Source organism: Leptonotus elevatus, chromosome 5, assembly GCF_054856555.1.
Source record: "Leptonotus elevatus isolate MCC_2025b chromosome 5, RoL_Lele_1.0, whole genome shotgun sequence".
Lineage (NCBI taxonomy): Eukaryota > Metazoa > Chordata > Actinopteri > Syngnathiformes > Syngnathidae > Leptonotus > Leptonotus elevatus.
The window spans coordinates 449,783-467,275 of NC_141243.1; the positions used below are offsets into that span (position 1 = coordinate 449,783).

At 45.9% G+C, this 17,493-nt stretch overlaps 1 protein-coding gene across 4 annotated transcripts in view; it reads left to right on the forward strand.

Annotated features, from left to right (window-relative positions):
- The first annotated feature begins 215 nt into the window (after positions 1-215).
- ogdha (oxoglutarate dehydrogenase a) overlaps positions 216-17,493 on the forward strand; it is a 28,007-nt gene continuing 10,729 nt past the window's right edge. The window contains exons 1-11 of one of the 4 annotated variants that reach the window (XM_086075814.1): positions 216-338; positions 3,482-3,877; positions 7,127-7,303; positions 9,199-9,292; positions 11,648-11,686; positions 14,184-14,299; positions 15,756-15,910; positions 15,981-16,127; positions 16,436-16,526; positions 16,605-16,784; positions 16,851-16,979. In XM_086075814.1, the coding sequence (XP_085931940.1) occupies positions 3,638-3,877; positions 7,127-7,303; positions 9,199-9,292; positions 11,648-11,686; positions 14,184-14,299; positions 15,756-15,910; positions 15,981-16,127; positions 16,436-16,526; positions 16,605-16,784; positions 16,851-16,979 (1,368 nt within the window). In that variant the 5' untranslated portion in view covers positions 216-338; positions 3,482-3,637. Of the gene's footprint in view, positions 339-3,481; positions 3,878-7,126; positions 7,304-9,198; positions 9,293-9,568; positions 9,672-11,647; positions 11,687-14,183; positions 14,300-15,755; positions 15,911-15,980; positions 16,128-16,435; positions 16,527-16,604; positions 16,785-16,850; positions 16,980-17,493 lie in introns of all 4 variants that reach the window. The other 3 variants (XM_086075813.1, XM_086075816.1, XM_086075815.1) reach the window with 3 other exon arrangements.

Here is a 17,493-nt window from a genome sequence, read left to right on the forward strand (position 1 = left end):
TATTTTAAAATAAGATGAAAAAACGCACTACCGTGTGTTGCGGTGTCGCGACGCCATTACCTTAAACTAGTACTATTTATTTATATGTACGATTATACAGTATCCACCTGTCTTTTAATCAATGCTTTTTAAATTTTGATAAAACGTAGTCTGCACTGAGCGTCAATGCGAAAGAAAAAAGAAACACCGCGTCATGACGTCATCGCCCAACGTCACTTCCTCCCCGGCCTCACTTCCAGGCTCCGCGGGACCTCGCTGGAGCTGTCATTCATGCGCCGGGAGAGTCGAAGGGCGTCCGGGCAGCCGGCAAACAGGCGAGCCGCTCAGCGTTTTTGGAGGTGAGTAAGTCGGCCCGCGAGCTTCCTCTCGGCCACCGAAAGCAGCCTACGGACGCGAGCTCGCTTCCAGGCGTCATTTTCGAAGCCAAATCAGTCATTATCGGCGCTTTCCGGAATTTGAGGGCGCTCTCTTGCTAGCTACGCATGCTAGCTAGTTAGCTAGCGCGCCGTGAACGGAGGAGCAACCTTGACCCGGCACTGAAACGTGATTTTTAGCGCTATCGGTGCTCGCAAACGAGTGTGTTTATGTGCGAACTTTTGTCGACGTAGAACATTTTTTGCTATACGGGCTTGCAAAGTGTCGCTTCCGCACAACAACAAAAAAACAAAGTCAAAAGTAGGTGCTAACGAGCTAATTATATAAGCAGTTAGCTGCCATGCTAGTCACGCGCCCGTCTAAGATTTAGTATGCGACACTGTGAAGGTGGAGTTAGTCGTTAGCTTCGGTCGTTTGTAGCACTCTTGCTGAGTGCCGAACATTGTTTTCGCAAGGAAGGCGAAGAAGGCTGCCTCGGGTTGACGATTTGGGGAGATGGCCCGATGATTGACAGGCGACTCGCTCAGTAGAAAAACGACTCGCGTCTATTTTTAGGCGGGATTCCAACGCGGCGACCAATCAGGAGGGGAGATATTGCCGGTGGGTGGGGCTCCGATGGGGCAAGACAGCGAACAAGGTCAAAAACTTGTTCAGCTTCTTTCTCTACGCCTGCTGTGATACAGACCTGGATTCGATTTGTGATGGATGGATGGCTGTTCTAAAATGTTTATAAAATATTTTTACTACAAAATACCTACTACCGTGTTTTTTTTTTTTCAAGTCTTGTCCACAACTAATACAGTCACACATGCTAAAACTAACAAAAACTAAACTAAAGCAGACCCATACCTTTGTTGCAAATTTTACCGGGGACATTTTATAGCCTAGTGGTGCAGATCATTAGAACTATCTTCATATTTCATCAAACACTTTTGCCCTTTAAAAAAAAAAACTCAAACTCAAGCTCAACTCCCAACTTTCATTTTCAGAAACAGCCATTGAGGATTTTAGGAACACAAGTTTAAGTGCACGTATGGACTATGCATGAAATAATAATAATAACACTTAGTTATGTTCCTAAAATCATCCAAACAGCCATATTTGACATTTTGGGTTGAATGTTTTTTTATTTTCCGATGGGCAATGTAATGACATTGGTAGCAACTATGTGGCGTCAATAAAAATGGCGATAAGGCAAGCCAAAATGTCAATTCAGCCGTCACGCAAACACAAGCCAACATCAAAATAAAAGCATTGCATTTGCCTGAACGTATTATTTGGTAAGCTTTATCTGGAAGTTAGCTTTTGTGAAGGCGGCGTGTTACATTGAGTATGCTTGGAGCTTCTTTGACATGCATGTCAAAAATTGATAGTTGTCGGTATCAGAGGCAGAGAATACTTTTTTTTTTAAAGGAGTTACTGAATTAGGCCAGGACTCATTTCACCTCTAGGTGGTCAAATGCTCCCATACATGTGACTTGTGTGATCCGCGAGGGTTTTAGTGGCTTCTCGTAAATGTGAACTGATGGTGTTGCCTTCACCTGAATGCGCACAATTTGTTCTCTCTTCACCGACCAATCCGCAGGCCATGTGCGGCCCGAACCGTGGCGCATGAGCTGTATGGGTCAAAGATGATCCCTTGCACCAGTAGTTAAGGAGAAAGGTTGCTCCAGCATGGTGAGGAAGTGTCAGATGCTCAGTACATTGTGAGCAATATGATTTTTGTAGTTTGGATTTGAAATGTAACCTTTTTTCTGTTTTCACCAGTCCTGGAATTTTTCTGACATGTATCTATGATTTAATTACAGTCTGCTCCACAATTACTTTTCAATTCCACTCGTATTGGAGGTCACAGTTGCAGTAATTTGTGGACTGTAAACCGCTACTTTTTTCACTTGCATTCGACAAAGGTGCGGCTTATCCGTCGCATCACAAGGCGGCGCACTATAAAAGAAGCGCAAGAGCGCGAGGCAGAGCAAAAACAAACCAAGTGAGCCCAAATTCAGTAATAGAGACGAGACGAGAGTGAGACAATTTGCACCCTCATTATGGAAAATATAGTAGCGGGAACCCGGTGCGGTAACATTAAAAACACCTGCGGCTTATATGTGGAGTATTCCCCAAATTTTGCTAGCACGTCTTGCAGTCCAGAAATTACTGTAATTGCCAGCGTGTCAACAAACTTGCTTACGTTCTTCTTTGTCTTTTCATACTTGCAAGTCACGCTCAACGCATTTGTCAGTTAATGAAGACAAGACCCTACTTTATTGCATGTCACTATTTATTTGCAATGTTGAAAATATTGCCTTTTTAGGCAGACAGACAGACAGACAGACAGACAGACAGACAGATCTTTTTGTCCTGATTGACTCGACTTTCAATTCGTGTTTTTTCCCTTTCAATTTCTGTGCCTTTTTCTGTTCTTTTCTCCTTTTAATTTTAGTTTTTTCAGTAACTTTTTTTCTTTCTTTGTTGCTTATGTAATTCAAATAACGACCCTGCTGACAAATACCTCAAACACTAACAACATGCCTAGTTGGTTACAAACAGGAGGAGGCTGTCAGTGTTTTCAATTTCAACGTAGTCATTTGATGTTCTATTATATTTAGTGATTTCGCCCTTCAGCGGATAATTTTGTCATTTTTAATTTTCCCCAACAAAAGCAACTTCAATTCTCGCTACGGGGCAGCCCCCCCCCCCCCCCCCCATGAGCAGAATCATTTAGTGTGACAGGAAAGCAGCCCGATGGAAGGCGATCATGAAGTCATATTTGCACTTGAATTTTTGCATTTGATAAAAATCGTGTTTACATAAATATGTACAAAGTATTTAAAAAGAGGAACCTTTTCTTTTTAAATTTTTTTTTAAGAGGAACCTTTTCTAAAAAGAAAAGAAACAGAAGAGGAAAATCGACTTATTTCACATTATATGTAGTAAAAGAAAAAAAGTATTTCTGTTTTCTGGGCAAGTGAATTCTGGGGGGAAAAAAATGTTTCAGAGCTTGTTTGGCATTCGGCAAAAACAAACATCGATGTCATTTGTTTGTCTCTAAGCAAATTGGAACTACAGTGTGGAAAAAAAATCCTGTTTCTGCTTTCCGTCCCAGGATCTGATTGGAGGAAGGCACCGGTGGAAAGCATCGTTGTAACCCTGAGGACTCCTCGTCTTTTTTCTTTTCTTTTTTTGCGGATCAAGCGCCATCTTGGTTATCGTCGCCGTTGCCGCTGTTGCTGCCACGTGCATGCCAGCTTAAGGAGGACTAATGCATCGATTAAGGACTTGTGCGGCGCGCTTGCGCCCGCTCACCGCCTCGCAGGCGGCTCAGACTGTGGGCCCGCAGCGGCCAATCACAGCCACGCCCCCCTCGGGGGCAAGGACGTTGGGGCCCATCAGGTGCTACACGGCGCCCGTGGCCTCGGAGCCCTTCCTGAACGGAACCAGTTCCAATTACGTGGAGGAGATGTACTTTGCCTGGCTGGAGAACCCGAAGAGTGTCCACAAGGTGAGCAGCAGGGGGGGCGGGGGGTGTTTGGCGATGGTGGGAGGGGCCGTAGGCGCACACCGGCAGCCACTGCCTGGCTACTCGAGTAGCTTACCGCCGCCACAGCGTCCATGTGTGAGCGCATGAATAATGCAACCACTGTGAAACGTCTTTGAGTGTATAGAAAAGCGCTCTATAAATGGAATGCAGGGTAGCGTCGCGGCTTCAGAGAATTCAAGAGTACAAGTATGTTTGCATCAGGTTTGAGAGGAGGAGCTGAGACCAAAAGTGAAGCGCTTCCTAATGAGGGAGGGGCAAGCCGCTGCTGCGTCACACGGACAGGTGAGGCGGCTCGGGCTCTAGATCAGTTTGAACATAAACTTAGCATTCGTGGTTTGTGCTTAAATGCCGCATTGAAGTCGTTGGTAGTTATTGAAAATGTGTCTCGTCAAGCACCGTCCAGCATTCTGCCAAATGTGCAAAATGACAACTCACAAAAACATTTGAATGTAACAGAACAGCTTTTAATAATACACAAGGCAATACTCAAATTTTCAACGATTCCATTTTTTAAAATGATGGTTAATCAAATTCATTGGATGGATGAAACGGAAGCATTTTTTTTCCACGTAAATAATTCATCTTAATATCAATTATTTGAACCTTTTGAATGTGCACGCAAGTGTGTGACGCTTGAGAAGTCAAGAAAAAAAGTCCTCCTCAGATTGTTGGCTAATGGTTTGCGTTCTCCTCGGAATGTTTCCGTGTGGGTTACCACAAACAAGCGGCTGGATTCCTTTTGACAAAGTTCACATGTGGATTAAGCGCAGCCGCGGTGTTTTTGTTCTTGTGCTCCTCAACGGCAACTCGAGGGCGTGTTGGGAATGTTGTCAACGAGCGAAGCTGAAGCCCTCATCCAGTGACGCCTTCGCTCCGCTCGCTCATGTGGCAACGCTCCACACATGACTCACATTTCATCCCTCGGTAGAAACGGGAAGTTAGCGTCCTGCTAAAGGACGCTCCACCCTTTGTAAATATTGGTCAGAGTGTGACTCAGGCCCAGACTTTGGGATTCTGTCTCACTGGGACTCATTTTGAATTTTATGACCACTTATTGCTAACCGCTAGCAGCTAACAGGCACTTAGCAAGTAGCACGGCGTCACGTGCAGCAGTGAATGTTTTTCCTTTTTTTTTTTCTGGCTCAGGCCAAAAGATGGGGCCCACTAAATGCTAACTGCTATTAGCTAATGCCACTGATCTGTATATATGACTGGATAGACTTTTGAAGCCGCACGGCTGCCATATTGCTCCTCCCCAAGAAATCTTTCTTGGCATACGATCCGATACATTTACAGTATCCAAATGGAAGAACATTTGAGACACTACAGAAGAAACAGCATGACTTGTCATGTTTTAAACTTGTTAAACATAAACCAGAGGACTTCAGACGTTTTACAACTTGCCTTAAATGCATGTGTATAAATGATATGCTTAATGATGTTTACAGGAGGGAACTTGTATATATATTTTTTTAAATGAAAGAATCATAACTTTTATTTAACAAAAGATGCCTCGGCCAAATCTAATATTTATATTTATATCTAATACAGTGGAACCTCGGAGTTCGAGCGTCTCGGAACTCGTGCAAGTACGAACTCAAAAATTGCCTCGGACCTCATTCTCGGAGTTTGAACAACCAAGCAAAGCCGAACGTACCTTGATCGGGCCGAGCCATGCCGAATGCTCACGTTGCGGTCGTTGAGACGAAGCGCTGCTCATTTCCAGTCAGAGCGGCTGAATGTTCCCGGAGGTGCTCTTTATGTTCGCCAGTGCATTTGGATTTTTCTACGACAATTTTCTTCCGACATAGGACCAAAGAAAGACAACGGTGCCAGTGGCGGCGAAGAAAAACGGACAGCGCTACGAACCATAATGGATTTCGGAAGGAGATTATCACGTCGTCGTAACTACTTCCGTAAATACTGGCACGAGGACCCCGCGTAGTGCCTGACGCTAAACATAGCACAAGGACCCCTTAGTAGTCTAACAATATGCCCAATGTAAGAATACACTGGCAGTGTCTGAATGTCCACCCTTATCCCCTAATCCAGGGGTGTCAAACTCATATTAGCTTAGGGGCTGCATAAAGAAAAATATGTTAGCAAGCGGGCCGGATCGGTAAAATAATGGTCTGTAACTTCAAAACAATTGCCGTCAATTATACGCAGACGTTGGCTATTTGTGGGCCAGCCCTAAATTACGGAGCTCAACTGTAATCGTACTGTTCCAAAAAATAACACAAATGCTAATGAAACACGGCAACACTCTGTCTATATGAGTGACCTGTTTTGCATATATATTGTTCCCAGAATGCATTGCGTGGCGTAGTTAATGAAGGTATAAGAACGTTAATTCTTGTCATATGAATTAGGTTTACATTATTTCCTATGGGAATTTTTTTGGGGAGGTTGAACAATTCGGACTTTGAACACTCCACAGGAACAAATTGTTCAAACTCCGAGGTACCACAGTACTTGTTTAAAAAAAATAAAAAGTGACCACCCCGGCCCGCCTTCGAGCTGTATGTCTGCTGGCGAGATGGGAGGAGTAAGATGGCCGCCCTGTGACTTCAACCACTTGCACGGACGTGTATGGGCTATTGGCTATCCAGTCATATACAGATCAAGATCATCAGCGACTAATGCAAACACTTGGGTGGGAACTGACCTTCTTCCAAAACCACCTGTGTGCTATTCACAGGATTTTACAATCGTACCTGCTGGCACCATGTTTTTTTGTTTGTTTTGTTTTAAGGTCAATGCACATTAATCGGCATAAAAAGGCACCCGTCAAAGAATCCTCCTCCCTCCTGTGTGTAACTGCTCACCCCTCCCCATCTCTGCTCAGCCAAGAAAGTGAAAAAAAGTTGCACGCTTGGACTCATTAACGTCACAAACGAGGCGGCTCATTTAGCGACCTCTGCAAGCAGCCGATCATTTTGTGCCTGCTCAAAACGTCCCCACAAAAAAAGAAGAGGAGGTTTCGAAGAGCCGGTGGTGACGGTCAGTTTTGAACCCTTGCCTTTTTCAGACCACGCTAAACCGTCCAGCCGGTAATCAGCCCATGCCTACTCGGAGGCCTGCCGTGACTCTGACCCAATTGCTAGCGGCTAACGTGCACACTCCGAACTAGCGTAGCATGTTGCATCTACTAAAGGACGAGAAGAAAACGTTTAGTGAGCCTCGTTTGTCTTGTTGTCCCCCATCCAGTCGTGGGATGTGTTTTTCCGCAACGCCAACGCCGGCGCCCCGCCCGGCGCCGCCTACCAGTCCCCTCTGGGCCTGGCCGCCGCCCCTCAGCTCTCCTCCCTGGTGGGAGCCCAGCCCAACGTGGAGAAGCTGGTGGAAGACCACTTGGCTGTGCAGTCCCTCATCCGTGCCTATCAGGTACACGCAAGCTTTGCTAACATGTTAAGCAGCCGCATGTGTCCGTGCTCAGTCTCACCTTGACTCTTATGTAGAACAATGTCTTATTATTCATGTGGGTTTTCTTTTTACCTTCAGAAACGCTTGTATGATGGGTGTATTTGTTATTGTTGTCAATAATATCACAACTTTTAGCAAAGGCAACATTTTGTGCTGGAGGGCCACATTCTATTTTTAAAACCATTTTAGTTTTTTATTTTGCATTATTTATAATACTTAATTCTGGGTAATCATTCCATACATGACATTGTAATCAAATGTTGATTTACGCTTAATCCACTCGCTATATGCACAATAACACCGCGGTAAAACACGAGCAATATCAATAATGCAAGATGAATACTGAAGCCTCTGCCTAAGAATAATTAAAAAATAAAACAAGGACAGTTACAAAAAACAGCGATGGTGTATTCGAGTTTGCCAAGTAGCGAGAGTCTGATTAGTACGGAATAAGATTAGGGCCAGTGAAGAGGAGGAAAACAAACAAAGTTGGCAGGATTCTCACATTATTCTCACTTTCGAGTCTGAACTCTGAGATCAAAATGTCTTCCCTCACTGGTCCTAATTCTTTTCCATAGGTTAGTGTCAAGTCAAAGTAGAGCTGAAAATGTACGGCGAGGATCCACACAAACTACTCGAGTATTGCGGAGGGTCGGCAGGATTACAAAAGAAAACATGTGCATTTGTCGTTCGTCAGTGGTTTATTTAGTTAATAATGAAAATGCATTTTCGTCTTATTTATAATTCATGTAATTATAATTAATTGAACAATGATTTCATAAGATGCAAAAATGTTGATTGACTGTCAAATATTTTAATTTTATTTAAAATTAAGCCACAAATAAAGTAAAAATGATTGCATACAAAAAAAACATTTGCTTACGTAATTAATTAAAACAAATAACTAACTAAATATTGTTGATATTCAATTACTTTTTAATAAAGTGTATTTAATGTTTTTTATTGTTGTTTTCTTATTTCCCATAATAATTGATGAATGATTTCATAAGATAATTGAATTCAAATTGAATGTAAAAAGTGAAATAATAGCGCTTTTAGGTGTGAGAAATCACGAGGTCTCCACTTTGTTGTTCATCAACTGCGTCGGCGTCGGCGTCGGGCAGGTCCACACAGGACACGTGTGCCTCATTATGTAACGCGGGCCCCGTGGGATCCAATGCATACAACTTTTCTCGGGATGCGGGGCGGCACACCTCGCACGCACGCACGCACGCACGCCATCCTCGACAAACACACAGCAGGACGCCAAGCGCTCACGCACACGTGAAGTTTGATCCACATTTAGGCCTTCTGCATCCGGTAAGTCAACGTTGGTCATTGGAGTGGTACTCGCAATTATTGGGTGCTATTTGATAAGTGAGAAGTTTGGCGTTGGTGTCCATGAATGTGGCACACGCAGTCAAACATTTGACGTGTGCTGCTAATCAGAAGGGGACGCTGTGATGGATGTCGTTGCCTTCCAGTTGGTCGTTTCATACGTCGCCAGCGAAAGGCAACAAAATGCACATCCGACTAACCGTGCAACTCTGCTTACCCTTTTAACACATTTAGCTTGTTGAACAGTCGCTCCAGCCGGGCGCCCTGACTTCCAAATCCTTTGTGTGGAGAGAGGGAAAAAAACGGCTTGGGGGCGGGATTATGTAAATTGTCCCCATTCACACTTGTGTCATATTCAAAATGGCACATTTATGCATTCATAAAAAAAAAGTCACTTTTACTCACTTATGGCAAGCAAAATAAGAAACAACCAGACTTTGTAGGCTTCCGTGTAACTGTAGTGTGTGCGTGTGCACTTGAACGTGTGTGTGTGTGTGTGTGTGTGTGTGTGTGTGTAGGTGATGGGCCATCACAATGCCCACTTGGACCCGCTGGGCATCAGCTGTGTAAATTTTGATGACGCTCCCGTCAATAGCGGCTTCCAGGATGTCGGTGAGGAAAAGACGCAAAAGTGCTCGTTGTGTTAATGTTGCTTCTCTGTCCCACCCACCCTCTTCCTCCTCCTCCTCTTCCTCTTCCTCCTCCTCCTCTTCCTCCTCCTCCTCTTCCTCCTGTTGCTTGTGTTGCTGTGTTCTTCCCGTTTTGCTTTTCCCTCTCTTGGTGCTCGTCCACGTGTTTCCTCCTCACTTGGCTTCACTGTCCGTCCTCCTCCTCCTCCTCCTCTTCCTCTTCCTGTCCCGGGTGGGCTGTGTCCTCGTTCCCCTGTAGATTCGCGGTCACCAGGTGGCCCAGTTGGACCCGCTTGGCATCATGGACGCTGATCTGGACTCGTGCGTGCCCACTGACATTATCACGTCCTCCGACAAGCTGGGTGAGGAACCGGAACGGCTCCGCAGAGTCCCGCTGCTCTGCCTCGCTTGGCGGCCCCGCCCTCACCCCGCCGTAAACCCCCGACCCACCTCTTCCCCCGCCAAGCACCAACCCCCCCCCCCCTTTTTTTTTGCTTCCAAAAGCTTCTTGACCATCAGGAGGACCTCCTCTTCTTCTCCTCACGTTGGTCGTACACGTTGAAGGAAAGCGGAGAAACATGCGCGATGTTTGGAGCCAGCATGTATGTGTCTTGTTGAAGTCTGAAGTTCCAGGATTTGGTTTTTTTAGACCAGCAAAATGGCTAACTCCCAGGAATGTCACCTTTTGGCTTCCAGCTGTGAGGTGGGAATGCGAGCCCGCAGGAGAGTTCACTGCTGTGGAATCCTTTTTTCCTGGCTGCTGAATGTCTTTTTTTGCGGTGGGGGACAAATGAGATGATTGCTTAAGTGGCTTCTAAGTCGGGGGTTCTCAAACTTTTGGGTCCAGAAATGTTTGCCCCTCTTAATCAATGCGCGCCCCTAAATGACGTGGGAATCATTTGTCTGTTGAGCCACAATCGAAATATTCATGACATGTTTCACTTATTAGCTTATCAGGCTTGCATGCATTCAAGTCGGAATCGCGTGTTGACGTTAACGCATTTGAAAATGGCGGCCTGCAACCAGCGCTGGTCTGCGGCAGGAGAGCTTGTAACTTGTTTTTATCAAGCTGTGGCTTTAGGAAAAGTGTTTGTTTAAAAAAAAACAACAGCAACACTTAACTACTGCTAGGGATAGACCGATAACACTCTCGGCTCTCCTTCTACAAGCAACCCCCTTCGCTCCTGGCTGTTTTACTAGATTTTGACTGATTTTGCAAGGCCCACAGAATATTGTGTTATTGCTATAAAAACATGGAAGCCACCAAAAGAAAGATGAGTCTCTTCTTTCTTCATGAAAAAAAGTACATTTCTATCTGTTTTTCATTTTGCAGCAATTAGCATGAGAATATAGCTAAGTTGCATCATTATTCACAAACCTGTTTAAAACAGTGGGGAAAAGAACTTGTTGCAACATGGTCCTGGTTGATCTCTTATACTCTGCTGCCACCTGCTGGCTGTTTTTTGTTGTTGCAAAAACTACCATTGCTTTAAGCGACCTCTTCAGGTCAAAGCCTTCTGAATGTTCTAGCACTGGTTTCATCAATTCCGGTCCTTGCAATAGCTTGCAATAAATGATGTCGTATCATTAACTCATTTGCTCCCAAAAACGTTCTATTTTAAATATTGGCATGGTCCCAAAACGTATTTATACGTTTTTGTTTTGTTTTTAATGCTAGAGCAGGGTTCAATTCTGGTCCTTGAGGTCTGGAGTCCTGCAGGTTTTAGATGTCGCCCACTAGCACACCTGATTTTCATATAATCAGCTCAACAACATGCCTGATAATGATCCTGATCTTTAGTATTAGCAGGTGTGTTGGTAGGCGGAAACATCTAAAACCTGCAGGACTCTGGACCTCAAGGACCAGAATTGAACCCTGCTCTAGCATTAAAAACAAAACAGAAAAACGTATAAGTACGTTTCGGGAGCAAATGAGTTAATGATACGACATCATTTATTGCAAGCTATTTTGCATACACGAAGTCATGACCCCAGTTTGAGAACCACTTTTTGAAGCCTTGTGGTCACTTTTCTTCTTGCTGAAGTGTGTTGCCTAGCACTGCTAACCGCTAATTAGCTTTAGCGTTGCTTAGCTCTCCTGCTGATGGCGACCGGGAATTATGTCCACTCCTCCCCCCCCGCCCGCTGATTTTTTTTTTGGCATGGCGTCTGGCCCGGGAGGCGACAGCGCCAGTGTCTCGCACCTTGTGTTAGCCGCTGGGCTAGCTGCTCCTCTAGTGGCTGTTGGTTGCGGTGTGGAAGCAGGTGCTAGGTCACTAACGTTTCCGGATGTTTCCTTCCTGTGCTGACGTTACCCCCCACCCCGCCCCTCGTCCAGACGCAGTCAAGGATCGGCTGAAACTGCTCACGGTCGGAGGTACGAAAAGCGGCGCTGGTGTAGCTAGCTTGTGTGTGCGCGCGCCACGGACAAACGTATGCAACATTTCTTCTCCCTAGCAAGCAGCCGAAAATCATTCTTAAAAGTATATAGCGACATACACGCACTCACTAACCACTTCACGAGGTACACGTCTAATCAGATCAAAGCAGTGTTCAAGTGGGTCCCCTCTTGTGGTGTCGTGTGTTGTGCCGTGTGTGTAGTTAGCCTGGTTAGCTTGTAGCCGCTAGCGCTGAGTGTGTGTGCCACATGAGCGTCCAGATGTTGAAGGTGAGACGTTGGTATTGTGTGATGGGTCAGAAGATGTTTGTCCCGTCCAGAAGATGGCGGTGGGAATCCGGAGGCCACGCCCACGCGCCACACCGCTGCTTCCCGCATTGGCTGTTGGTCACGTGATGCGTGCGGAATCGTGCTGTTTTTTTTTGTTCCCAACCATTCCGGCTTCCCGTTGCCTTGACAGGCCGCAGGTTGTTTGGGACAAAGACGTCCAAAAGTGACTCCAAAGACGTGCTGCTGCTGCCGCCGCCGCCACCGCCGAAATAATCGTGTCCCCCAATGATTTGTCAGCAACATTTTTCCCATGAAACTCTACCTAACTACGCTCATCTAACTGGCACATCAATTCCTGGATAAATGTCCCCCCCCTGCCTGCACTTGATGTCACCTAACGGCTCCCTGACACTAAACTCCACCGACATAAACTTGACTAACTGCCGCCTGGCACCTAAAAAAACAACTGATGTCACCTGTCACTTAACGGAACATGCAACTCGGCTATCTATTCGAATTTCCCCAATCAATTTGATTTCAATTTTTTTTCTTCCCCTGATTCAATTCAATACGCTATCGATGAATTATAGCACATACATTTTTCTTAAATGTCAAAGACATGATTAAAAACTCTCCAAATATTAAATTCCGAAGTAAAATTTTGCGGAGGCAATAACTGGTCAAATTATTTTGTTTATTAATGAAAATAACACGTTATAATCACTTATCTGTTACATTTCAACAAAACTGTAAGATACCAAAAAATTGCCCTTTAAAATTCAGTTTTCTTAAGAATTTAGGGGGAAAAGAGAGATATCAAATGATTGATTCATGAAACCATGAAGTGATTTCGGGCTTGAAAAGGAATATCGATTCGATATCGATGATTAGATTTTTATTATTATTATTATTTTTTTTTTAACCCAACCCTATATGCAACTTTGGCACGTAACAGTCATTGAAACTCACCTCAAGTGAATGTCACTTAGCTTACCGTTGCCTGAGTGTCAAAAATACGATGTCACATATTGTTGCCACTAAATATCACTAGCCAATCTTTTTAAAATCGATTATCCTTTATTCCATCGAATAATTGTCCCGCCCCATAATGGTTTTTTTTCCCAGATTTTTTTTTTGGTATCCACTAAGGTTGAACGTGACTTGAATTGAGTGGATACAACTATTCATTAATTATTATTTTATGTACCTATCCATATTAAACACGTAGCAATCGTGATTAGCATTAGCGCACTAAAGGTAAACAAACACTAGCATTTCGTTCACTTACCATTACACATGTAATGGTGTCTTAAAAGTCACTCGCTTCCACAATAGTAACAAGTGGCGGTGCCTCTTAGTGACCTGTTCACAGGATGCTTCTGTAAAATAATAATAATAATAAATAGAAACATGCTTGCGGCGGAGCTTCCAGGCACATTTTCAGTCTGCCTATTTTTTAATATATTTTCTCCCCAGCCCTAAATGTCACCTAACAGCCATCTTAACGGTCAGCAGTCTCTCAAATGCCATTTGATTGGCTCACCTGTCTGACTGCTGACACTTTTCCCTCTCAATGAAATGTCACTTCCCCAACAGTTGCCTCGCTGCTGACACCTGACAGGTGACTGTCACCTAAACTCCACCTTAGCTGTGGCTTAACTGCCCCCCCCCCCCCCCCCCCCGCCCCCCAAATGTCACTTGCCTGTCAATTGGCTGATGCCTCACTGGCACGTAACTTCCAAAACTGCTTCGCTAACTCTCACTCCGATTCGACTTTGGTCTGTCACCTTACCTGAACTCCACCTAACCGTTGTCTTGACTGTCACCTACCTGCCACCCAAGTGTCACCTGTCTTTCTTTCATGGCCTCATTGTCACGTGCGTGCTTGTCTCTTCTGTCCCGTTCTGCTGCTTCGACGACGGCAGCCGTGGTTTTGATGGCGTCCTCGTAGCGCGGCGTGGCGTTCGCGTGCCCGCGTGCGAGTGCCGTCCTCCCCGCTCCACAAGCGGAAGTGGTGACGACGATGACGTCGTCTTCACCCAGGCGCGGCGCTGATGATTGAAGGAAGGGAAATTTTGCCTTGATCAATTGGAACCCTGGCCGCGTGCCGTCCTTCACTCATCACAGCCAAGCGACGCGACGGTTGACCTCTTTCGCACCGTCCTCACCTGCCGCTTTGTCTCCCGGTGCATGCTGGGACGCGTAGGCTTCTACGGCCTGGACGAGTCGGACCTGGAGAAGGTCTTCAGGCTTCCCACCACCACCTTCATCGGAGGGTCCGAGAGCGCGCTGCCCTTGAAGGAGATCATACGACGGCTGGAGGTACGCACGCTGTAACGTGAGAGGAGTTAACGGCACACGCGTCCTCCTCAGTCACGCTTGCGCTCACATTTATTCTCGCTCTCTGGCCGAGGGGGGCGGGATGATGTCAATTAGACAAATTGTCATTTCAATTCAGTGCCTTGCTCACAGACACTTTTTCACACAGCCATTTTGACTGAAGCAACCCCCTTTGCGTTTTACTGGATTTGGACCGATTTTGCAAGGTCCACAGAACATTGTGTTCTCTTGCTATCAAAACATGGCAACTACCACAAGAAAGATTAGAGTCGCTTCTTTCATCAGGAAAAATACATCTATTTCTATCAGTTTTATCATTATTCATAAATCTGTTAAACGCTTTTTGCAACATGGCCTTGGTTGATCTCTTATACTCTGCTGCCACCTGATGTCCGTTTTTGTAACCGCTACCATTGCTTCAAGCATTCTCTTCAGGTCAGAGGCTGCATCAAAGCCTTCTGTATGCTCTAGCATAAAAAAAAGTTTGTTTTTTTTCAAAATCTTTCTTTCGGACGTCTTTGGGAGCATGGTAATATTTCAAATTAGAGTTAATTTGTCACACACATTTGCACTCGCTCATGCACTCTTGGGGTGGGGGCACAATTGTGTCAATGAGCTGCAGTGGGGCAAAATTGAGAAGGTCTCGCCAGGGCTGGAGTGGCACAAAAAAAACATCGGCCCTGGCATTTGGACTTATGCCGCCCGGCCCAGCCCGACTCCTGACCATACCCGTCTAACACTAGGGATAGACCGATTATCAGCCAGGCAGATTATCGGTTCCGATATTTGGCATTTTGACATGTATCGGCATCGGCCCTTTACAAATCTGAAGGCAGATAAAACTGGAACCTCACTGAAACAAAAGATGATGCTGAAACTGGGAACTCCCTAAAAAAAATATATATATATATAAAGATAAAAAAGAAAAACTTTTGGAAAACTATATTTATAGAAAACGATTTACTTGCCTAGTTTTGGAATTTTCTGAACACATGCTGATGCTCCCTGCAATTTTTGCTGTAATTTGTAAACAAAGCTGTCTATTCTTTATCATTGGCAAAGGGATGCAACATTTGGTGTAAAAAGATAGCTGCCAAAATGCAGCTGACCTTGAATTAAAAGAAAAGGTAATCCCCCCCCGCCCCCCCTTTTTTTTTTAACAGTAATATTTTCTCTTCAACTGCAAATGAGTATTGGCTTGAAATATCGGTTATCGTCCTCCTTGACTACTAATAATCGGTATGGGCCCCAAAAAAAAGCATATTGTTCTATCACTAAAGTGGCTTAATGGAGGTAAATAATGACTAAAAAGCACCGCATCGGCCCCAAAAGATGGCGGCCTACTGCGCATCTTGCCGTGTGTGCCAGATGGCCAGCGCAGCCCCGCGTTTTGCTGATTGACTTTCATGTGACGCTTGATCATTGCGAAATTCCCCAGATGGCGTACTGTCAGCACATCGGCGTGGAGTTCATGTTCATCAACGACCTGGAGCAATGTCAGTGGATCCGGCAAAAGTTTGAGACGCCGGGCGTGATGCAGTTCACCTTGGAAGAGAAGAGGACTCTGCTGGCCCGCATGGTCCGATCCACCAGGTAAGCCCCGCCCACGCGCCTTGAACTGAAAAGGTCACAGCAAGCGCCACGGAGTGTTGTGCGCGCGCAGGTTCGAGGAGTTCCTGCAGAAGAAGTGGTCGGCCGAGAAGCGCTTCGGCCTGGAGGGATGCGAGTCTCTCATCCCGGCTCTCAAGACCATCATCGACATGTCGTCCGGGAGCGGCGTGGAGTACGTCATCATGGGCATGCCTCATAGGTAACGCGCACGCACACGCACACACGCGCACACACTGTCGTGGGCCGTTACGGCATTGCGTCTCGCAGTTGACACAAACGTTGACTCGCTCGCACTTGCCCCTTCATGGACACGCCTCCCGGTGCCGGATTTCCGTCAAAAGGTTCTTTTTGGACCAGACCCGCCATATATGTGTGCGTCTTGCTTAAATGCATGCGTCCGCACCACAGCAAAGTTAAGGCCATGAATCACACACAGATGTGCTAAATGACACACACACACACTTGTGCGTATATTTTGGCCCCATGTTGTGATTTTTCCTTGTCCAGGGGTCGTCTGAACGTTTTGGCCAACGTGATCCGTAAAGAATTGGAGCAGATCTTCTGTCAGTTCGACTCCAAGCTGGAGGCGGCAGACGAGGTAGCGAGCTGTTGTCTGGGCTTGTGTCCTGGTGCCCGTTGCCGCGGTGACGACAAGCCGCCGGCTTTGCGTCCTCAGGGTTCCGGGGACGTCAAGTACCACCTGGGCATGTACCACCGCAGGATCAACCGCGTGACCGACCGCAACATCACCTTGTCCCTGGTGGCCAACCCGTCGCACCTGGAGGCGGCCGACCCGGTGGTGCAGGGCAAGACCAAGGCCGAGCAGTTTTACTGCGGCGACAACGACGGCAACCGGGTGAGTTGCGCCCACCGGACCCGACCCGACCCGACTCGACTCTGATGCCTCGTGCTTTGCGTTCAGGTGATGTCCATCCTCATCCACGGGGACGCCGCCTTCGCCGGCCAGGGAATCGTGTACGAGACCTTCCATCTGTCCGACCTGCCGTCCTACACCACGCACGGCACCGTGCATGTGGTGGTCAACAATCAGGTGAGGCCCCGCCCCGCCCCGCCCCGCCCGCACGTGACAACTTCTGACTTGTACTTCATCATCATACTGGTCCTCAAATGTTTTCACAGGAAGACGCATTGTTTTACAGTGAGAACAGATTTTCCAATCCAACTGTTAGTCTACAAACTCTGAGTGCTTTTTGAACAAAATAATTCCCCGCATTGTCGCTGCAAGTTTACAATTCATCGTTACATTGATGCTCATTTTCGCTTTTCGTTTTGTATGATGGTATTGAGATAGCAGATGACTTTGATAAGATGAAATATCATTTGGATGAACAGTGCGGTGTTTTTGGAGGCGATATTTCATTTTTGTTGTATGCATTAAATACATTTACATTCGACCCAGCTACTTGTGGTGGTGCAACAGAAGTCACGGGTCGGATTCAATCACGGTCACTGATCGGATCGTTTTTCAGATCGGCCAACAACAGATAAATAGTACTTCATTTATTTAGTCAATAATTATTCCATTAAATAAAATAAAAATCCAT